At 49.1% G+C, this 19769-nt stretch overlaps 7 protein-coding genes across 7 annotated transcripts; 3 read left to right on the forward strand and 4 right to left on the reverse strand.

Annotated features, from left to right (window-relative positions):
• Positions 1–245: 245 nt before the first annotated feature.
• On the forward strand, positions 246–2631 carry AO090012000842 (ChAPs family protein; the record flags this gene model as incomplete). The annotated part of the gene is made up of 6 exons (XM_023236657.1): positions 246–268; positions 367–454; positions 564–715; positions 774–1980; positions 2034–2408; positions 2464–2631. The coding sequence occupies 6 exons, from the start codon at positions 246–248 to the stop codon at positions 2629–2631; spliced, it is 2013 nt and encodes a 670-aa protein (XP_023091562.1).
• Positions 2632–3470: 839 nt separating this feature from the next.
• AO090012000843 (uncharacterized protein) lies at positions 3471–3893 on the reverse strand (the record flags this gene model as incomplete). Its single annotated transcript, XM_023236658.1, has 2 exons — positions 3471–3744; positions 3841–3893. The coding sequence occupies 2 exons, from the start codon at positions 3891–3893 to the stop codon at positions 3471–3473; spliced, it is 327 nt and encodes a 108-aa protein (XP_023091563.1).
• A 1380-nt stretch (positions 3894–5273) lies between these two features.
• AO090012000844 (putative C6 transcription factor) lies at positions 5274–6459 on the reverse strand (the record flags this gene model as incomplete). The annotated part of the gene is made up of 2 exons (XM_001727745.3): positions 5274–5920; positions 5982–6459. The coding sequence occupies 2 exons, from the start codon at positions 6457–6459 to the stop codon at positions 5274–5276; spliced, it is 1125 nt and encodes a 374-aa protein (XP_001727797.3).
• Positions 6460–8502: 2043 nt separating this feature from the next.
• AO090012000845 (SDR family oxidoreductase) lies at positions 8503–9453 on the forward strand (the record flags this gene model as incomplete). The annotated part of the gene is made up of 1 exon (XM_001727746.3): positions 8503–9453. The coding sequence occupies one exon, from the start codon at positions 8503–8505 to the stop codon at positions 9451–9453; it is 951 nt and encodes a 316-aa protein (XP_001727798.1).
• Positions 9454–9677: 224 nt separating this feature from the next.
• On the reverse strand, positions 9678–11936 carry AO090012000846 (DUF3292 domain-containing protein; the record flags this gene model as incomplete). The annotated part of the gene is made up of 5 exons (XM_023236659.1): positions 9678–10476; positions 10532–10759; positions 10817–11328; positions 11390–11599; positions 11646–11936. 5 exons carry the CDS (start codon positions 11934–11936, stop codon positions 9678–9680), a joined length of 2040 nt encoding a protein of 679 aa, XP_023091564.1.
• Positions 11937–12494: 558 nt separating this feature from the next.
• AO090012000847 (crossover junction endonuclease MUS81) lies at positions 12495–14403 on the forward strand (the record flags this gene model as incomplete). Its single annotated transcript, XM_001727748.1, has 4 exons — positions 12495–12586; positions 12641–12810; positions 12855–13267; positions 13318–14403. 4 exons carry the CDS (start codon positions 12495–12497, stop codon positions 14401–14403), a joined length of 1761 nt encoding a protein of 586 aa, XP_001727800.1.
• A 402-nt stretch (positions 14404–14805) lies between these two features.
• AO090012000848 (putative copper resistance-associated P-type ATPase) lies at positions 14806–19391 on the reverse strand (the record flags this gene model as incomplete). Its single annotated transcript, XM_023236661.1, has 2 exons — positions 14806–18604; positions 19375–19391. The coding sequence occupies 2 exons, from the start codon at positions 19389–19391 to the stop codon at positions 14806–14808; spliced, it is 3816 nt and encodes a 1271-aa protein (XP_023091565.1).
• Positions 19392–19769: the final 378 nt, after the last annotated feature.

Raw genomic sequence — 19769 nt, forward strand, 5'->3', positions numbered from 1 at the left:
GGGTCTAGCCCGTGACTGGGGACACGCATTTCACGCGTTCCGACATTGAATTACCAAAACGGGAATAGACCGGTGCCTGAGGACCCAGCCCGTCCATCCCCCAGGCACTGTCAACTGAGGTGACGACGACTTGTTTGTTCCTGCGCCATCTGTCCTTCAAGCACGATTGATGAGTCCGTCGTGGTACTTGGTTTCTTTCTGCTTTTACTCTTGATTTAAGTTCGGCCTGCGCTTTTCAATGCGCCATGGTTGCGCCAGCTGTCCCCGAGTATGCAATTCCCCTCATTTGACGTGTTCCTGAGACCTGTTATCGACTGCACTCGGGCCACCATTGACCTCTTCGCTGACCCTTAAAATCGCTATCAGACTCTACGAAGAGGAAGACCTCTTCGCCGCTGTCGATGCACGTACTGAATCACTACAGAACTTGCGGGAATTAGGTCCGCCGGACCTGGTATATTTGGTCAAACAACCCAAGACCAACCCAACCCCTCAGGTGCGTTTCTAGGAGTCTCCGGTCGCTCATTGAAGGAACGGCTTTCTCGGAGGTTGAATGACAACAGTTACTAACGGAGTGTTCACTATCACAGACCGGAGTCTATCACCATGTCACGGGCATTGATGCTTCTTCTTCCGCTAGCTTAGCTGCCTATGTAAATACGCTAACCTTCTCCCCCCTCGATAAGACGCACAAAGTGGTTTCAGGAATATACTGGTCAGGGCGCTCGCCAAACGAAACTTTCACAGACTCAGAGTGGTTAACAGATTTGCAGCTGCTACAATGCCTTCTCGCACCTTGACATGCGCGTCGAAGTCAAAATTCCCGGTAGTCTCGAGAGCTACTGCATTGACGAGCGCGGGGATAAACGTGTTGCAACTGAAGCCCTATGGCTAGAGACGTTTCTGTGTGGAGTCTTGCGAGCTTATACCTATGCGGACGATGGTAGCGGAGATTCGATTCGAAAGATTGTCGGAGTGCGTCGATTCAACCCAGTCACAAATACAGAGATGGAGCACAAGTTCATGGATGCTGCGGAACGTCTTTTCTTCTTGGGTAGGCAGCTGAGCTCCGATCCTGAGACTCAAGTTCCCAACACTGTCAGCAATCATCTTACTTCGGGCCTTTTGAAATACATTCGAACAACGGGACGCTACACATCTGGCATAAATCTTCTAGAAAAACTCCGCATACGGGATGTTGAGGTCTCTTCCCTGCTAGCCCGGGTCCTTATAATGGCAGATGAGGAGGTGCAAGCAGTGCGGCTGATGTACGACTCACTGCAGGACGTCCCCATGGACTATGCATTGCTCGACTGCCAGGCAGCCTTCTGTCAGAGTAAGGGAGAGAGTGAAATGGCTTTGGAGTGCGCGAAGCGAGCCGTGACTGCTGCACCTAGCGAATTCAGCACTTGGGCACGACTGGCTGAAGTGTATGTGAACTCGGAACAATGGGACCTCGCACTTCTTACATTAAATTCATGCCCGATGTTTACGTACCAAGATAAAGACACCCCTCGCATGCCACAACCGTCACGCATCATGCTTCCTATCCTCGCAGAGAGTATGTTGGACGAGATCGATGAGGGTCAGCCAAAGCAGGGGGACCCGCATGACTATGTCCATCCTTCTCTACGAAGACTGCACGCTTCCGCATACCAGGGGACGTTTCTGAAAGCATATAACCTCTTGACTAAGATTGCTGCCGCGATCGGCTGGGATCAGCTTTTGAAGATTCGCAGTGAAGTGTTTGTTATGGAAGAGGAGTATCGAGTCGAAAGGCAGCATTCAAAGTCGATACGACGCAGCAGTTCTATAGCGACCAATGGTAACGAAGACCAGCAAAATGGCACCAATGCTGAGGAACAGGATGAAAATCCGGAAACCACCCCCAGCGAAAACAAAGAGGAGCAAGCTGGAGACTCTATCGAGAAGCCAGAACAAACAATGGCCTCTGAGGTCGTGAAATCTGGCAAGGAAGAAGTAAGTTACGAACGTCGCCTCTCAACAGCGTGCTATCATACTAATCGCCACAGCCCGACCCGTCGCATTCATCATACACACAGTTCCGCAACAAGCGTCTCTGCGAGAGGTGGCTCGATAATCTCTTCATGGTTCTCTATGAGGATCTTCGCATTTACACCATCTGGCGCACAGAGATGGCTCAGTACCGCCAGCAGGCTATTGAATACAAGAAGTCTGCCACGGAATGGGAAATTCTAGGCGAATTAGCAGAGCGACTGCATCACTTCGACGAGGCGATCGAGGCCTATCAACACTGCATGGCCATCCGATTCTCTCCCAAGGCCATGCGGGGCGTTCTGAAGTTGTATGAGAGTAAGCACGATACAAGAGGGATGCTCGGCGCATTGATTAGACTCATTGCCTGGCAGTACCGCTGGTACTCAGAGGTATGTTTACGTTTAATAACCGTTCGCTGAAGGCCATCAACTAACCAAACTTCAGTTCTCTCCCGAATTACTCTATCTTATCCGCAAGCTCATCGAGGACGAAGGTGCCGTCAAGGTGCGCAGCATTGTCCAGGCGACCAATCTGCCACAGCCCGTACTTGATCTCACCCATCAATATTGCCAACTGTGCGCCACTTTCCGTAGCAGCGGCAGCGATGGCTAAATGTAACCGGTAAATGTCAGTGGCTGGGAGATAGCTACCCACCAGCAATGAAGTCTTTAGCAGCGGAATTATATTTACATGTCCAGCCAAGGCATCGTTGGTGGACGGTTATTGATTATTCTTATGTCTTGCCTCTTATTTGCCCATTTCCCCCTTTTCTTCTGTGTCTTTATTTACCATTCATTTCCCTTATGTCGGACACCCTGTTTCAACACCTAATTCCCATAGAACCAATTTATGTTGTATGACTTTCCCTTTCCGGTGCCTTCTAGGTCGTCCGCTTTGGTATTTGCCTCTTAACAATATGGGGACCATCCTGAATCATCTCCACACGCGACGAGAGATTATAACTCACATCGTAGAAAATGTTGGGTTTACGTTCTATTTTCTTGATTCTCAAATGGAGGACCTGCTTCTACTCCGCAACCCTCGGAGATCAAATTGTCGACCATTACACGTAGTATAGAGATATTAAAGAGCACGTTTCATAATAAAGGGACAGCCAGATTGACCGACCAATTCACTGAATGAAGATAAGCTAGCCAAAATAGTAGCTAGATTCCAATTACAGCCCGAACCAAATTATTTGACGTAAAGATTACAGCCCCCCCAAATCATCAACACAGGCCCGAAGGACATTCACTCGTCCTCCTCTTCGACTCCAGTGTCGACTTCAGGTTCCTTCGGAACAGTCGCACCCTTGGCCTTGGCTGCAGAAGCAGCAGGACCACTGGTTTTGGCTGTCTCCTCGGGCGCTTCTTCTTCCCCTTCGTCTTCTTCTGCTTCCTCTTCATCTTCCTCTCCGACTCCGTTTTCATCGGCGCCTTTGCCGTTTTCTTTTACTTCGCCCTCACCTTCTTCAGCTGGGGCGGCTGCTGTCTTGCGTTTCTTGGTGGCGGGGGGTCCTGAGGATTCTTCATGTTAGCTTGTAGTTTCTGAAGAATAGTATGCCCAGGTATGTGTGGGGGAGAGAGACAGGGAATAGGGAAGCGCTTACCTTGCTCTTCAGCGGGTTCTTCTTCTTCTTCTTCCTCTTCCTCCTCATCGGAAGGAACCTCCTCTTCACTTCCCTCTTCTTCACCTTCGCTTTCGCCTACTTCAGAGTCCTCATACCTGTGTACCACGACGTTAGTCGATACATCATATCTCAACGCAGGGATAACAATGATAAACATAGTGCATCCCAGGCAACAGGATTAATGCGCCAACTCAGGCAGTACAACAACCAGAAACAAAAAACAAATGGGATGAGATTTATCCATGACGCGCAGAAAAGGCAATTAAGACTTTAATGAAGACAGGGTGATAAGGACGGGGAGAAGGTGCGGTGATGGATGCGCGGATGCGCATAGATGAAGGGATAACAAATCGCAATACAAACTTACTCTTCTTCCTCTTCGCTCTCGTCGCTAGGGAGCGCCTGGAGCTCTTCTTCTTCTTCGGCTTCTTGCTTTCTCTTACGGGTGGACATGATTGTCTTAGGAGCTAAGTAGAGTGGAAATGGATAGAAGAAATGGATGCGATTTTTGTAAGAGGCTAAGTCAATGGCGCGTGTCTAGCTTAACAACACAGCTAATACGCTGTGAGGATAGAGAGGAAATAAGGTAGCGATAAGGGGAGGATGATAGATAGGAGAGAGGAAGAGAAAGGAAATGGGAGGGAGAGGGAGGGAGAGGGCGAAATAAAAGAACAGGGCAGATGGGGGAGTCAAGTGCTACCCACGGCAGCAGGAGGGAGATTAAAGCCTCAGTCGGCGAGGGAAGGGGGGGAAGGGGACGGAATGGGTGAGCAGTAGGACTCTTACTTCAGCGATTGGAGGAAAGGAGAGAGAAGGAGGGGAAGGGGGAGCAGCCAAAGCTTTCCGGTCAGCAGTAAATCTGGACCTGGCAGCAGAGTTAAAGTGAACCTGAGCGAGAGCTGCCGCATTTGTCGCATGGGAGATTTATCGGAAGGTCGTCGCTTTAGACCCTTCATGACGTGGGCATAACAGATGATCCCCTTGTGACGCGAAACAGGATTGGACCTTGTTCCTGTGGCGGAGTCTACATCTCAACGGAACCCTGCAGCTCCAGGGACCCCTGGGCTTTGTGAGCGAACTACTCCGTAAAGACCAAGAGAATCTGGAGTAATACGAAGTCTAGTCTGTTGCAAAAGTGACGGCAAGATGACAAATCAATCGAAAGGGAAAAGTGAGGAATGTTTGGTAATGCGATACAGTAACCAGATGAACCGAACTGCTCCTCAGTGGCAGATTACAGGTACCGAGTGTGTTCGTAGCATTCAGCTCCGTGGCAATATAGTCGCATTAGCCGCAATAGCAAGACCAGCATGATGTCAGGAATTGAATTTCTTCTTAAATCTCAAAATAGACTAACCCCAACATGGCACCTCCGGAACTAGTCCCCATTCGGGCACAGCGTCTGATGCACGGACGAAATTGCTACTATTTCTGAATTCCCCCGGATGATTCGCGCATCAACAAATAAACACAGACCATCCTAGTCCTAACTAAGCATAATACAGTTAACTAACGAGAAACATGTCTACTAAGCAGAAGTATATACGGATACATTAGTATATAGGTATGTATGTACGTCTCCCTTTACCCAGGGTATCACTATTCACAAACTACTAGTACTCTATCAATGCGCTAAAAACTCAAAGTTGGCCATGCTGGGGTCCAGCAGATTTTCATCCAGTCCAAATCCGTATGTGCCCACCATGTCATAGATCAGATCAGGCGGTGGAAATCCTTGTGCCATGGCATTCGCGCCGCCTGGAACTTCGCTACTACTTCGATCCGCGGGTCCTCCTGCGGGCGGTCCACCCTGCCACGCCGTCTCCCAGGAATCAAAGCGATCCAGCATCTTACCCAAGCCACGCGCAATATGCCTCGTCAGATGCCTTTCCCCTGCAGAAACGCAGTTCAGCAGTTCAATGACGCGTTCCACTAACCGCCGCACCTCGCGTCCATCGAGGCTCAGGTAGGCCGAATTCCAGTTAACCGCGACCTTCAGAAGGAAAACTGCTGAAAACGTGACCATTGTATGCGTAAAAATGGGAACACCCACGATGGCGTCCCGGATGTCCGGCTCTTCGAGCACCATATTTAGGCAGGCCATGGCGGATGAAATAGCGATATTAGCGGACTCTTTGCGGTCCATGGAGAAGACAGGTGTGTTGGACGGCGATAGGGCACGAAGGGAGAGCGAGTTTAACTGAAATTTTGCAAAATGGTAGTGTAGTACAACCCCCTTCGAAGGGTACGTCCGCACGTAAGGGCTATCGGCTGAAGTACAAGTGTTGGTCAGATATTGGCGGCTCGATGGTGGGAAATTAACATGACTTACCTGAGCGCGGTTGCCAAAGAAGCCGCCATTGATCAACCGCCACATTGTAGACTCGTAATTGACCGAAGTCTTCCTCTGTTAGAGCCTGCTCAGTGTCGCTTCCAAACATGCGATAAGCCTCTGTCAAGATCATGAACAAAGCCACCTGTGCCAGGAGTCGGATATCACCAGGTACAACCATGGGAGATTGCAGGAAGGTTTCGTAGTTTTTGATGGCTGCATCTTCATGTATGACCGGAGGTCGGCCATATGCTATACTGAAATGATGATCGCAGACATAGAGTAAATACCAGAGCTGGGCGCGCTCGTACTGGTCACTATGGCCCCGGATCATTTTTTGATAGCTCTGATGCAAACCAAGCTCAGTTGCAATACGAACAGCATGTCCAGAGAGCTTCCAGCTCAATTCTGATAGCCAAAACGCTCCGACGCAGAGACCACGAACATCATCTAACGTGTGAGCCCGCGTCAGAGACATACTGGATACAAGAGAAACGTATTCATGGTAGCATCGGTTTAAAGTTTCAGTACGATTGGGGATGTGAAGTGCGGCGACAGTGAGAACAGCCGCAGACAACAGAGTTGATGCTCGTCGCACTGACGTGAGGTCCCGGTGCACCAAGATAATCCCTCCCCAAAGAAGCTGATTCATTGTCCGGCTAAAATATGCAAACAGTTCCTCAGCCTCATGAACAGACAGGACTCCCCGCGAAATGAAGTCTTCCTCTAGTAAGGTTAATTTAGGTTGTTCGATAAGATTGCTCCGCAAGTTACGTAGCTTAGTAACCTCGTAGAGACTACGCATCGGTGCCGGCACCAATTCTCGGTCTTGTAGGTCTGGCTCTTGAGAAGGCTCTCGAGTTACGTCCATAATGACACCCGGGCCGTGTTGACTCGTGTGATTAGAGATCGACTGCGATCCGTCGAGCGAGGGTCTATGTTCATGATGGGACGCGACTGGACTTGGACCATTTTGTGCGTCGCCTGTTGGGTATGATGAAAGCTCAGGTAAGCCATCATGGCGAAGGAGATGCGAAACAGCTGCCTGAAGCTGCTGGATGGTGGCAGCAGCCTGGGATTTCCATCTGACGCAGAGATAAGAACAGGAACTCAGCAATGCATCGTTTTCGAGGCGCAAAATCTACTCACATGCCATCATCGTCAACAAACTTTTGCGAGAAGTCATTGACGACACATTTGATTCCGCTGCGTATGCATTTGTTGCAGCTCGTTTCCCCCGATTTGAACTCGCAGCGTATCTTGTGGCGTTTGCACTCCGCACCTGCAATCCATTGTGTCTTAGTATATATCCCCTCTCCCTGGGACCCAAGCGACTTTTCCGCCTTGTCTCACCATAGATCGTCTCTTCGGTGGTTTAACGGGAACACTCACAGGCGCGGGCTTTGGAGATCTTCGGTGGCGGAGGTCGTCCGTCAGGTACGGTGGAGGGATGGCGATCATCTCTTCGGGGCGACACCAGGCCCGCATCAGAGGATGAGCGCTTCATAGCTGATAAGTAGTAAACTGATAGTTGTGACTAAGAATGAGTAGGACTGGTCGGGGATGCTCCGGCATTATGCAGTCGGCATGCGACGCGACTGAGATGGGCGGGGAATGAGCGATTGTGTTAATTATTGTAAGGTGAAATTGTCGCTAATCGTATATTCATGATTCAATTGGGTGTCCGATGAGATACATCTAGAAATTGGAGCAAAATACTTCGTAGTGTACAGAGACAAATTCCCCTGAAGATACGAAAAGGAGGGAAAGTGGTGTGACTGCTCTCGTGCGAGAAAGCGAGTTAAAATTTAATACCCCGCTTCAACGTGTGCGCGCGGGGACGTTCGATCTCCCATTGCTTCTCATTCTTGTCAGATATGACAATATTCTTCTTGACATAATTCACCAGCACGCTCTTCGAGACCTCTATTGACTGTCAATGCGATTCGAAGACTATGGTTCTATAATCTTGTATAGCCAAGCATCCCGTTTGGGGCAGCTAAATCTGGGGAAACTCCGGGGAAAGGACCCGTTAAGACGGCCAGCTGTCAAATACTACTCATTGAAAAATCAGTGGAGTTAATTTTTTTAAGAAACATTTCTGGGACCACTTTTTTGGTAAATTATCATCATTATTATTGTATCTCCGTCCCTTACTTGGGCTGTTGCTGATCTACATGCCCGGCGGTTTGTTACACTGTGTGTGCACGAGAGAAAAGCTACACAAATTCGCGACTTGGAGCACTAATACTAGACTAACTGCTCATCAAAACCATGGAACTAAGGTATCAAATTGTAAAGTCCCTGAAATTCCACCCATATCGCGGCCTTTAGCAACCCGGCGCAAGTCCGGCTGTGGAGAGAGCTGTTCCTGAACCTCGGACTTGATGCGACTGTGGAGGTCAGTCCGAACCCCACCGAAGGCGAATGATGATATTGCCCTATATGAACCAATTCGCTCGAACCTGAGTAAATACATTCGTTCTATATTTTCTCAAGGATTTTTGAACAGACAAACATCATGCAAATCCTTATCACCGGCGCCGCAGGCTTCATCGGCCAATTGCTCGCGAAAGAGCTCCTAAACGACCCTTCTCATCAAGTTACATTAACTGATATCAACGAACCACCTATCCCGACAGGCGTCAAATACCCCCATAATGCACGTAGTATCACCGCGGACCTCCTCAAAGGCGCTGATGCCGTTGTGGACAAATCCCTAGACGCTGTCTATGCCTTCCACGGTATTATGTCGTCCGGCTCAGAAGCCAACTTTGATCTCGGCATGAGCGTCAATGTCGACGCCACTCGTGTCCTACTGGAAGCTCTTCGCAAAACCTGTCCCGGTGTCCGGGTGATATACGCCTCCAGCCAGGCTGTCTACGGCCAGCCTCTTCCCGAAGTGGTGGACGACAACATCATTCCCACACCCCAATCATCCTATGGTGCAGAGAAGATTATCTGTGAGACGCTCATCAACGAATATACACGACGTGGTTTTATCACTGGGTTTACTCTTCGCTTCCCAACGATATCCGTTCGACCTGGTCGTCCCACGGCTGCGGCCTCTTCGTTCCTCTCGGGAATGATCCGCGAGCCTTTGAACGGAGAGGAGTGCGTCATTCCGCTTGAAGACCGATCGTTCAAATCTTGGCTTTGTTCCCCGCGCACTCTCGTCTATAACTTAGTCCTCATGCTCTCACTACCGGCTGACTCGGTTCCTCCTCATATCCGACAGATCAATGTGCCGGGTATCTGCGTTACGATTCAGGAAATGATGGACGCTCTGGCAAAGGTGGGAGGACAGGACAAACTCGCGTTATTGAAAGAGAAGGAGGATCCCAGTCTCAAGCCAATCCTGGAGTCATGGCCTACGCGATTTGACAACAAGCAAGCCATCTCACTGGGCTTCAAGCGCGACTCGTCGTTCGAAGAAGCTGTTAGGGATTACCAGCTAGAGATAAACCAGTAATGAAAGCTTATCGCGGGTGTTATATTTGATACGATGCTCATGACATTTTACCCGATGCAGTACACTTGCTATAAAACATAATTAGAACAATGAAACAATCACGATATTCATATCCATCACGTGTCCACAGACGTCGCAGGGCAATTCCAGTCGAAGCCAATTATCCCATTCATCCTTCGATTACTTCCAGACCTGGGATTATCTTAGCACGTGTTCTATACTGGTCAATAGCTTTCCCAAACCTGTCCATCAATCGCCACCAAGCGATTGAACAACTGGTTCCTCGTCTTCATAGCAGTAAGCTGATAATGTTGTTTCTTTTCATCTTTTCCAACAATCTCCAATCCATCAACCACTTCTTTACTCTCCACCGCCCATCCAGCAGCTAACTTCCCCTTCCATCCTAGTCCTCCAATCTTCCGCAATTCCCTAATATCAGTTACAGGCAAAGTGAAGGATACAGTGCCCTTTTCCCTACTCTCAAGCCTCTGGTCATCCAACAGGGCATCCGGATCCGTCGTGAAATACAACACCGGAGGGTCAAGCGCCGAGTCAATCACCACAGCTCCTCGATTGCCCTTGTACCGCGCGTCAAACCGGACCGGTCCTGAAGGTAACGCCCTTTTTCCTTTCCGGCTTAGAATTCCAAGTCGGGACTTAGCGTGGTCGGATCCTGCAGCTGCCCGGACCCGGTCCACTGCAAGTTTGCTTTCAATGCCCGTTGCGGTTGTTCCTCGGAAGAAGCCGACGATGCGAGAACCTATTGTTTTCTTGGGTTTCTTTGCTCGGGACTTTTCCTCTTCCTCTTGTGCTTGCGCTATGGGGTCTGGTGCAGCGGCTTGTGTTATTTCTTCTTCTGACGCATCCAGGTTGACTTGGCTAGGGTTGAGTGATGCAGGGTGAGAAGGCGCTTTATTTAGTGAGTCTGCAGGTGGTGGTGGCAAGGGGGCAGCATTTTTTTCGCCGATACGGAGGAGAGTTAAAGTTAGTTGGGCGTTTGTAGGTATTCCTTTTAGTAAGGAGCTGGCGAAGTGATTAGCAAAAGGTGGTAAGCAGGTTGGCTCCATGATGTACTTACTTCTGCAATTCAAGAAGCTTGATCCAGCCAGGATATTTGCGATTCAAGTACGCAGTAAGACGAGCAAGAACGGGATCTCCGAAGAAACCAAATCCTACCACGAAAGTGCCCATCTTGACAAACACGTAGCTTGAGGTAATCAATGACCCGAGTAGCCCAAGGGATAAAATACTCGCCAACCGGACATATGGGGTTGTAGACGAAAATGGTGGGGTTGGTGATAGAGCACTATCATTCCCACGTTAGAGATACAGTCCACTCAGTTTTGAAGCGGACTAGACTTACTTCCCAAGCTTCTCGTAAATATCAGTGATATCACTCATTATACGCATGCCTATGTTTGCGCCGTTGAGTACGGTCTCCTTCATGGGCTCCCTTGTCTTATCGTGAGTACTATCTGGTACTCCCCCGTGGGCTGCTGTTTGCGCATCTGCTGCTTCCGCGACAGTATGCATGGCATCAGGAACTGAGTCCTCCATGGGAGCACCCTCGGGTGTCCCTTGGTCATGTTTACCAGCAACACTTCCCACCGCTACCGTGGCTGCGCTTGCGATTAAGTTACTGGCCTCTTGTTCAGCAGCCTCCCCTTTCATTTTCTCAGGTGCGCCGGTGACACTATCGTGAGAGCCTAGCACACCAGCTTTGGGCTTCTGTACACCTCCGGTATTACTGTCAACGAGAGCGATAGGCGCAGGTGGGAACAGCCATATCCTGCATGGGGGGTAAACGACCAGTGTAATTAGAAAGCAAAATATCGTGGGTACTAGGAAATCCAGGAGCCATGCAAGGAAATATACCTAAAAAGCCATACAGTCAGTCAGAAAGAAGCATTCACGTACAATCCAGGTAAAAGCATACTCCACAAAACAAGCCTGTCCGCCGAGGCTCCCTCCACGAACGTAGTCGGACAATATGCTTATAGAATGCAGTCAATGATACAACAATCGTCGTATAAAAACGCTCAAGGGTCGCCCGCAGCTTATCTGGGGAGAAGTGCTCATCTTCGGCACGGTTGAGATCCAATCTTTGTAACGGAGCATCTGGCACGGCCTTCACGTAGTATATTTGCTGACCTATGTCAGCACTGGGAATCAATTAGTACCAAATGGCATACCTTGTTGAACCGTCTGATGAGCATCCAAAGGTCCTCGTTCGATAAGCCTGCCACGATCCGGCCTTGAGGGGAGTGTCCCCATCCCACATCTGTCACCTCGTCGGTGTCGCCGGCTTTCTGAGCCAAGCCCTTTTCGTCATGGTCTATTTGAGAAAGAGCATGGCTATCTGTAGGTCCAAATGCTTCAAGCTGGCCTTGTTTTTCCCTCTCTTTCAATTCGAGTTTTGAAGGGCCATTATCCCAGCCGGCTGTAGGGGCTGGCAGGGGGTCAGTAAAACTTTGTCCTGACATGTTGTACGGTGCTAACCATCCATGCCATGGAAGACCATTGTTAAAAAAGAGAAGGCAGCATGGATCCATAGTCAAGATCTATAGATCCGATGCCGTGAGACTGACGTCATTATTTCTTTAAGCGCCCGCGGTTTACACTGTTCGGAACTTTGGAAGACTGGGTCCAATGCATGGTCCAGAATAATGATCACTCTCAATGTAGTAATTTGTCCATAAGTGGAGTCTAATTCATGGCTACGATCTGATGTCATTTAGTGCCATATGTATCAGGCACATATATTGGGAAGCCCGTTGCACCGCCACATAAAGCCGCTTTCAAGCCACACTTAAATCCCAAAATGGAAATACGCGTGAAATCGAAGCGCGTTGTCCTCAGTTTTACTCCGACAGACTGCTGCCTCCATCTTGAAGGGAAAAGCATGGCAGTGTGATACATACTCAGGGAAGGAGGTGCATTCATTGCTATTTTTTTCTTAGCTGCCATCTCAGGTACCTCTTTGGCGTAGAGAGAACTAAATCACATCTACGCCTCTTAGCGTCCAGCCAGGCCAAGGAACTATGAGCGAAACATGTGCGAACCCCCTTCTCTTGGGGTGGATTAAAGAATGGCTGGACCAAGCGAAAGAACGTAACAGTAAAGGAGTGACTGTGTTAGTATAGCCACGTTTTACTTGATGAATCCGATGCTGATACGCTCTCTTCAGATACAAAAAGGCCTACGAGTCGATGAAAGCATGTCCATTAGTCTTTCAACATCCATCTGAGGCTCAGCAGCTCAATGGCCTTGGCCCTAAATTATGCGACAGGTTGACCGAGAAATTAAAAACTCATTGTGCGGAGAATGGCCTTCCCATGCCTGAGCGTCCCAACAATTGTGAGTTTTCAATCTCTGACATGCTCTTAACCGGTTTCTAACAGCTGGAGCTGCAGCAAACGGTAAGAGACAGTCAGGTGAAGGTGCATCAGAGAGCCAACCGGCAAAAAAGCCCCGGAAAGCAAGACCTTATGTTCCAGCGTTACGGTCCGGACCTTACGCACTTCTGCTGGGTCTGGCCACTCTCGATGAAAATTCCTCTCAGGGCTTGACAAAAGCACAGTTAATTGACAGGGCAGAGCCATATTGCGACAGCTCATTCACCGCACCAAGTGATCCCGGCAAGTTCTTTACCGCGTGGAGCTCGATGAAAACACTCCTCCAGAAAGACCTAGTCTATGACCACGGCCATCCCTTGAAAAAGTATGCTCTTACAGAAGAAGGATGGGAGGTTGCAAAGCGGATCAAAAAAACCCTTCCTGAAAACCAGAACACCCTGTCCTTTGGAAATCAATCGGTAAGAGAGTAATATAACCACCGTGTATACCAGATGTCTAACATACCCAGGACACATCCAGTGCCCAAAACTCCAATGAAAATGGCCCCGAATCTCACCGTCAAGAAAACAACGAAGACCTCGAAGCAATCCTCAACCCTTCAATAAACCAAGGAAACGATTCCGAAGACACCACGGTAACACCCTTCACCCTACCCCCTAACAGCTTCACCGTCCAGCTGGTCCTGGACACCCGAGAAGTCCGAACCTCGACAGACAGAGACTACATCTCCAACGAGCTCAGCAAAAAGGGCATCAGCACACAAGTGCGCGCACTAGAGCTCGGCGACGCAATGTGGGTAGCCAAATTCCACGACCCGAAATTCCTCTCGCAGTACGGCGAAGAAGGCGACGAAGTCATGCTCGACTACATCGTTGAACGAAAACGTCTCGACGATCTCATCGGCTCAATCAAAGACGGTCGATTCCACGAGCAAAAGTTCCGCCTCCGTCGATCCGGGATGAAAAACGTTATCTATCTCATCGAGGAATTCGCCGTCTCTTACGACGCTAATGCCGCAATCGCGATGAAATATCAGGAAATGGTCGCCTCCGCCATCGCATCAACGCAGGTCGTTAACGGCTACTTCGTCAAGAAAACTAAGAACCTGGATGATACGATTCGCTATCTGGCCCGTATGACCTTGCTTCTCCGAAAAATGTATACACAGGAGACTACCCCTGATTCACCAGATGGTCCTCCAACTCATACCCTCAGTTTGATACCCAGTCGTCAACTGTCTTCCTCGCAATCATATCTCAATGCTCTTACTCAACTTAGAGCTGAGACTCCCTCTGTTACATACGCTGTAACCTTCCCCACATTTGCCGCCTTGGCTTCTAAATCAGAGTCTCTCTCCCTCCGTGATGTATTCCTGAAAATGCTCATGTGCACGCGTGGTGTGACGGGCGACAAAGCCCTTGAGATTCAACGCCGGTGGCCCACTCCACGAGCCTTTATACAGGCCTTTGAGGCGTTGGACCAGAAGGGCAGGGAGACAATGGTATCTGATAGGCTATCATCTGCGGTGGGGAGAAAGAAGGTGGCCAAGGTGCTCAGTAAAAAGATAGCAGAGGTATGGGGGGAAGATGGGTGATGTTTTAGATTTCTCTGCAATTCAGGGGACGTGTGGATAGTTCCAAAGATGCTTTGGTTTGCAACACGGTATCGGCTCGATATTCTATCTTTGTAACTGTCAGGCTTTTATTCAGTTGCATTTAGGTCGCTTGCGAGTATCTCATATATGGTATACCTCACCAGTGTAGTGCTGATACTATGGGCTATACTGAGACGAAAGTCAGAGTGAATACATAAGAGCAATAATATTAAGAAATAAAGCCTATCAAAGACGTATACGCCATACTCAGCATGAAATCGTAGCGCGTGGCCATCCATAAACAAACCCAGCACCATACAGACCAACACAGCATAAAGCCCGCAAGGCTACAACCCCACTTATAGAGTAAGATCAATACATTATACCCATATAAACAACCATTCATTTGTCCAGACCAAGAAGTCTCTTGATAGTTTTCTTTTCAATCCCCAGAGCAAGACTGCTGCAAACCACGGAGATACTACTCAAAGCCATCGCCAACGCAGCCCAAACGGGGCTCAGCCTCCAGTGCTTATCAACCATAACTGTCTCACCCCCGATAATTTTCATTTCATGACCATTGACAATGGGGTAGAACACCCCGGCTGCAACCGGTACAAGACAGAGGTTGTAAACAACAGCCCAACCGAAGTTCATCCTGACGCGGTTGAATACCCGACGGCTAAGTACAACTAGTTGAAGGATAGTGTTGAGTTCCGAGTTTAAGAGGATAAAGCTTGCAGAGTTCATGGCGACGTCTGACCCGGATGCCATGGCGATACTGACATCTGCGGCTGCGAGAGCAGGCGAGTCATTTACGCCGTCACCGACGAAGGCTACGATTGATCGTGTACCTTGCTCGTTTCTCTGGCTCTCGGCTTCTGAGTCGGTTCTTGGCGGGTATACGCCGTCCTGGACTTGACGGACGAATTCTGCTTTCCCTGCGGGCATGATGTTGGCCATGACGTTGGATCGGGGGATGCCTACCATGTCGGCGACGGCGTGGGCGGTGGTCTGGTTATCCCCTGTGCACATGTACACGTCGACCTTGCGCTTTTGAAGTTGTGAGATTATTTGAGCGGCGTCCGGTCGGATTGAATCAGAGATTGCGAAGATGATTGCTGGGGTAAAGTAGGGATCATTTGAAGACCCTGAGCCGACTTTACGCAATGACAATATCGCGGTGGATTTGCCCTCTGTTTGGTAGGTTGAAAGAAGTTTAGAAAGTTGGGAGTCATCGAAATTAGGTGAAGTTAAGCTTTGGAGTAGACGTTGATTGCCGATCGCTGCTTCGTACTGGGTTGTCCTTTTCGATTGGTCGGTCTTGTCCACCAGAGACACGGTGAACCTGCCCTTCATTCCCTGTCCGGGCCTCTCTTCGATATCAGAACTGAGTATACTGGCTGACTCCTTGCCACTGCAGAAGGCTGAAACCGCATGAGCAATCGGGTGATTGCTACTTTCTTCCAGTTTTCGGGCAAGGGACCATACTACTTGCAACTCCTCAGAGTCTGTAATGAGCAGTTCATGGTCAGACACTGTCAAGCTTCCTCCTTCCGTTAGGGTACCGGTTTTATCGAATACAATGGCGTCAAGGCGGCTCGCTTCCTGGAAAGCTTCCCCTCCACCTTTGACCAGTATACCATGTCGGGCAGCAAGTCCTCCCCCAACAAAGAGCGCTGTAGGAGCAGCAAGCGCCAGGCCACAGGGGCAAGCAACCACGAACACTGCGATTGCAAATTCCAAGCTCCAGAAGGCCCAGCCACCATGTGCAACATCAAGGTAGTCATCTGGCAAGGCACCAGAAGCACCCAGCGCAAGCCAGATAATGAATGTCAATACGGCTATAAGTGTTATTATGGGAACAAAGTGGGATGTGAGTAAGTCCGCAACCCTTTCCAAGGGAGCACGTCTGCTCTGGCCCTCACGCACCACGGCGATGATTTGGTCCAGCATCGATGCCCCTCCAACTGCGGATACTTTGATCTTCACGGGCTGACCGACATTCACAGATCCTGTGTAAACAGGATCACCGGCGGACTTCTTGACAGGTCGCGACTCTCCTGTCAATGAGCTTTCGTCAAACTGATAAGTGTTGGTGTCGACAACTACACCATCGGCAGGGGGTGAAGCTCCATGAGGTATGCTAACGATATCACCGACGTCCAGCAGCTCGATATTGATTCTGTGGATCTCATCTTCGCCAGAACTAGCTCCAACATCATTTTGCTCGGCAGCACGGTTATCGACAATGAGTAAAGCCTCGGAAGGCTTCAACTTTCCAAGAGATGCAACTGCATCTCCAGTTCTCGCTTTGCTGTATGCTTCAATAAATCGACCCGCCAGAATAAACAACGTAAGAAATACCACGGAGTCGAAGTAAGTCGTGCTATTGCTCATTGATGAAGCTCCCACGACAGCATCAATAATGAGGACAGCCAATGAAGAGACGTAGGCTACAGTAGTTCCAGCAGAAATCAATAGGTTCATGCTACCAAATCGGTAAAACCTCCGCAGAATAGGCACACGGCTTCCGGGGCGCCAAAGGGAATATATCTCCTTTGCAGCTCGCACGTGGAACAAGTCAGTACCATAGAACATGACAGGAGTTGTCATGATGAAAAGAGACCATTCCATCCGAGAGACACTCCCAGCCCACATTGGCTGCTCCAAATACTTTCGAATCTGATTGTCCGACGACACGAGACTCATGAAAACTATACCAATCAGGAAAGTTGGAATTGCCACTATCAAAACGAAGAGGAAACGAGACAGTAGCCTACGCCTCTCGTGTAACTGTATTGCCCGTGATCGGTCTTCTATGCTCGGAGGGTGGTAGACAGTGGCATTGAAAGCATCATGAACATCGTCGATGCGCTGAAGTATGGCTCTGATGGTGAGAGAAGGAGGGCGTGGAGTATAGGTGACTTTAACAATAGGGTTCTTCACAGATAGTGTGCCATCAATTTCAACATTAGAAAGCTCCTTCAAAGAGTTAAGGACCTTCTCTGGGCAATGGTGACAGAACATCCCCTCCACGCGAATTGCCACGGTTCTTCTTTCGATCTTGCCATCATCCTGACCTTCACCAGCCTGGGGAAGGACACTCGTGACAGAGGCGTCGTATCCTAAATCTTCGATTTTCTCCACAATGGTATCAATGTGATCGTGTCCATCGAACTCTACCGTACCGCTATGGGACAAAAGATTCACGGAAACTTTTGTCACGAAGGGGAGTTCTTCAAGCCCTCGCGTGACACTCCCTGCACACGACCCGCACGTCATGCCGCCAATAGCAATTTCAGCGACGTACGAGGATGAAGTCCGGTTCTGTGGCGGAGTCACGCCGATTTGTTCTACCTCATCGAGAGAGGCTTCAAAGCCAATGTCCTCGATATGCTCAATCACCTTCTCTATGTTCGACTGGGGACCGGTATAGAGGACCGTTGCACTATTGCTGAGAAGATTGACAGTGATTTCCATAACGAAGTTAAGCTGCTGAACTTCGTTTGTAACTGTATTGACACATGATGCGCAGCTCATACCCTCAATGCTTATACGGGCATTGAACTTTCCATTATCGCCAAGTGGTTGCAGAGATTTGGCATTTTCCGCAGACTTTCGGGGTGCCAGACTCGCAATGTCCGATACTTCATCACTGACACCGAATAATTGACTATTCTTCTCATCCCTTAACCGAGTAGGAGTCGTCTCTGACAGGTTTCGCACCTCAGATATTCCTTGCAGTTCCTCTTTCCGACAGGCATCACAGTTCGCAAGGTGTCTGTTCTGCGTTGTCGAGCTAGAATATGAAGCCTGTTGCGTCGCAAAAGGCACAGAGTCTTTGGAAAGCCACGACGTTGTGCTGATGTCAGATACAACCATGCCTTTGTCATCGCAAGTCGTTACATGATGAACCTCGAAAGCAGCTTGAATCAAAGCCTTGGCTAAGGTAGAAGGACTGGTCTCTGCCGCATGAGAGACTCGCACCTCGTGAGTGAGAATAGTGACATCAACACCAAATACGCCAGATAGTTCTGAGAGGACTTCCGTGATATATGCGATGCAGGAAGAACAATGCACGTTACTGACGAAGAAAGTGCTCTTGAAGTGCCTTGAGTCCTGGTCCGCAGGATTTCGAGACGCGTGATCTGATATAGGCGACATTATGGGCAGTTTAGAAGTATAGAGCTGCAAAGCACTAAATTAGGTCCAACACACAGGAACCAGGAAGCATCCCTTGACAAGAGAGTGAATCGCGCAATTGCTAGCGGGTAGAACTTGATTCTTTGGAAGATAGGCAAAAAGTGGCGAAGTTGAAGATACTAGGTCCTGGGTCGTGAATATCAAGGCAGCTAGTTAAGACGTATTAGAAGAGGCCAAATTGAGAGAGAAGCTGTTGGGTTAAATTGCAGCAAGCGACGAGTGAAGCAGTATGTTTCTGGAAAATTCCGGTGACAACAGGAGCAGCGGAGGATGGTAAGTCTAATTATATATTATGTTATAATCATTAGAAAAGGTTCCAAGTAGAAGATAGAATAAAATGTTGATTTTGGGGTGGCACGCTGGCAATAAAGTACTACACGGAAAGAGGCTGCGTCTTTTGTGCGTGAAGCTGTGGAGAGACGCTAAACTACGCAGAAATCACTCATTTCCAAAGTACGGAACCGTCACAAGATTGACGAATATTCAAGATGACACCAGGACATCTTGTTATCATTAGTCAACTTCAGTCGAGTGACTTCATCGATTAGAAGAGAAAATTTCCTGTCGGTATGTGACAGACATACCGACAGGAGGTTGAGCGATTATAGCGTCAAATGTCAAGTCCACAATGACCTGCCGTGGCGAATCTTGATTCCGACCCCAACCTGGGGATAAGATCAAATGAGTCATGGAGACTATTTCCTAGCAGATCCTTAATCCCTTCGCCTGGTGGGATCGGTTGATTTGAAGGGGGAGAAGAATGACCTGGTACGGACATCCATATCTGCAAACGGTCACCTTCAGGTTGTATGAGCATGAGCAGAGTCAAAAAACTTGACAAATAGACAGGTGGGCCCCTTCCATACAGTGACATTCAAAAAGCCAACCTTCTGGTGAAGGTTGACTACAGATGAATGATATTGTCCTGACAATCATTTGGTGAAAATATTGTACTCCACGAACTGGGCGGGAATCGAACGGCGGCTCCTCCTGGAAACATGACGAGAATGCCTGGAGTTCAGGGCAGCCACGTGACCCTCCCACTGGACCACGCCGACTTTTTCAACGCGTCGTCGCTCGCACTGATCACGTCGCCATCCAATTTTTCACCCCCTCCACGCATCGCTTGTCGCGTGTCTATCTATCTATTGAATATCTAT

This window comes from Aspergillus oryzae, chromosome 4 (assembly GCF_000184455.2).
Source record: "Aspergillus oryzae RIB40 DNA, chromosome 4".
In the NCBI taxonomy this organism is placed as follows: domain Eukaryota; kingdom Fungi; phylum Ascomycota; class Eurotiomycetes; order Eurotiales; family Aspergillaceae; genus Aspergillus; species Aspergillus oryzae.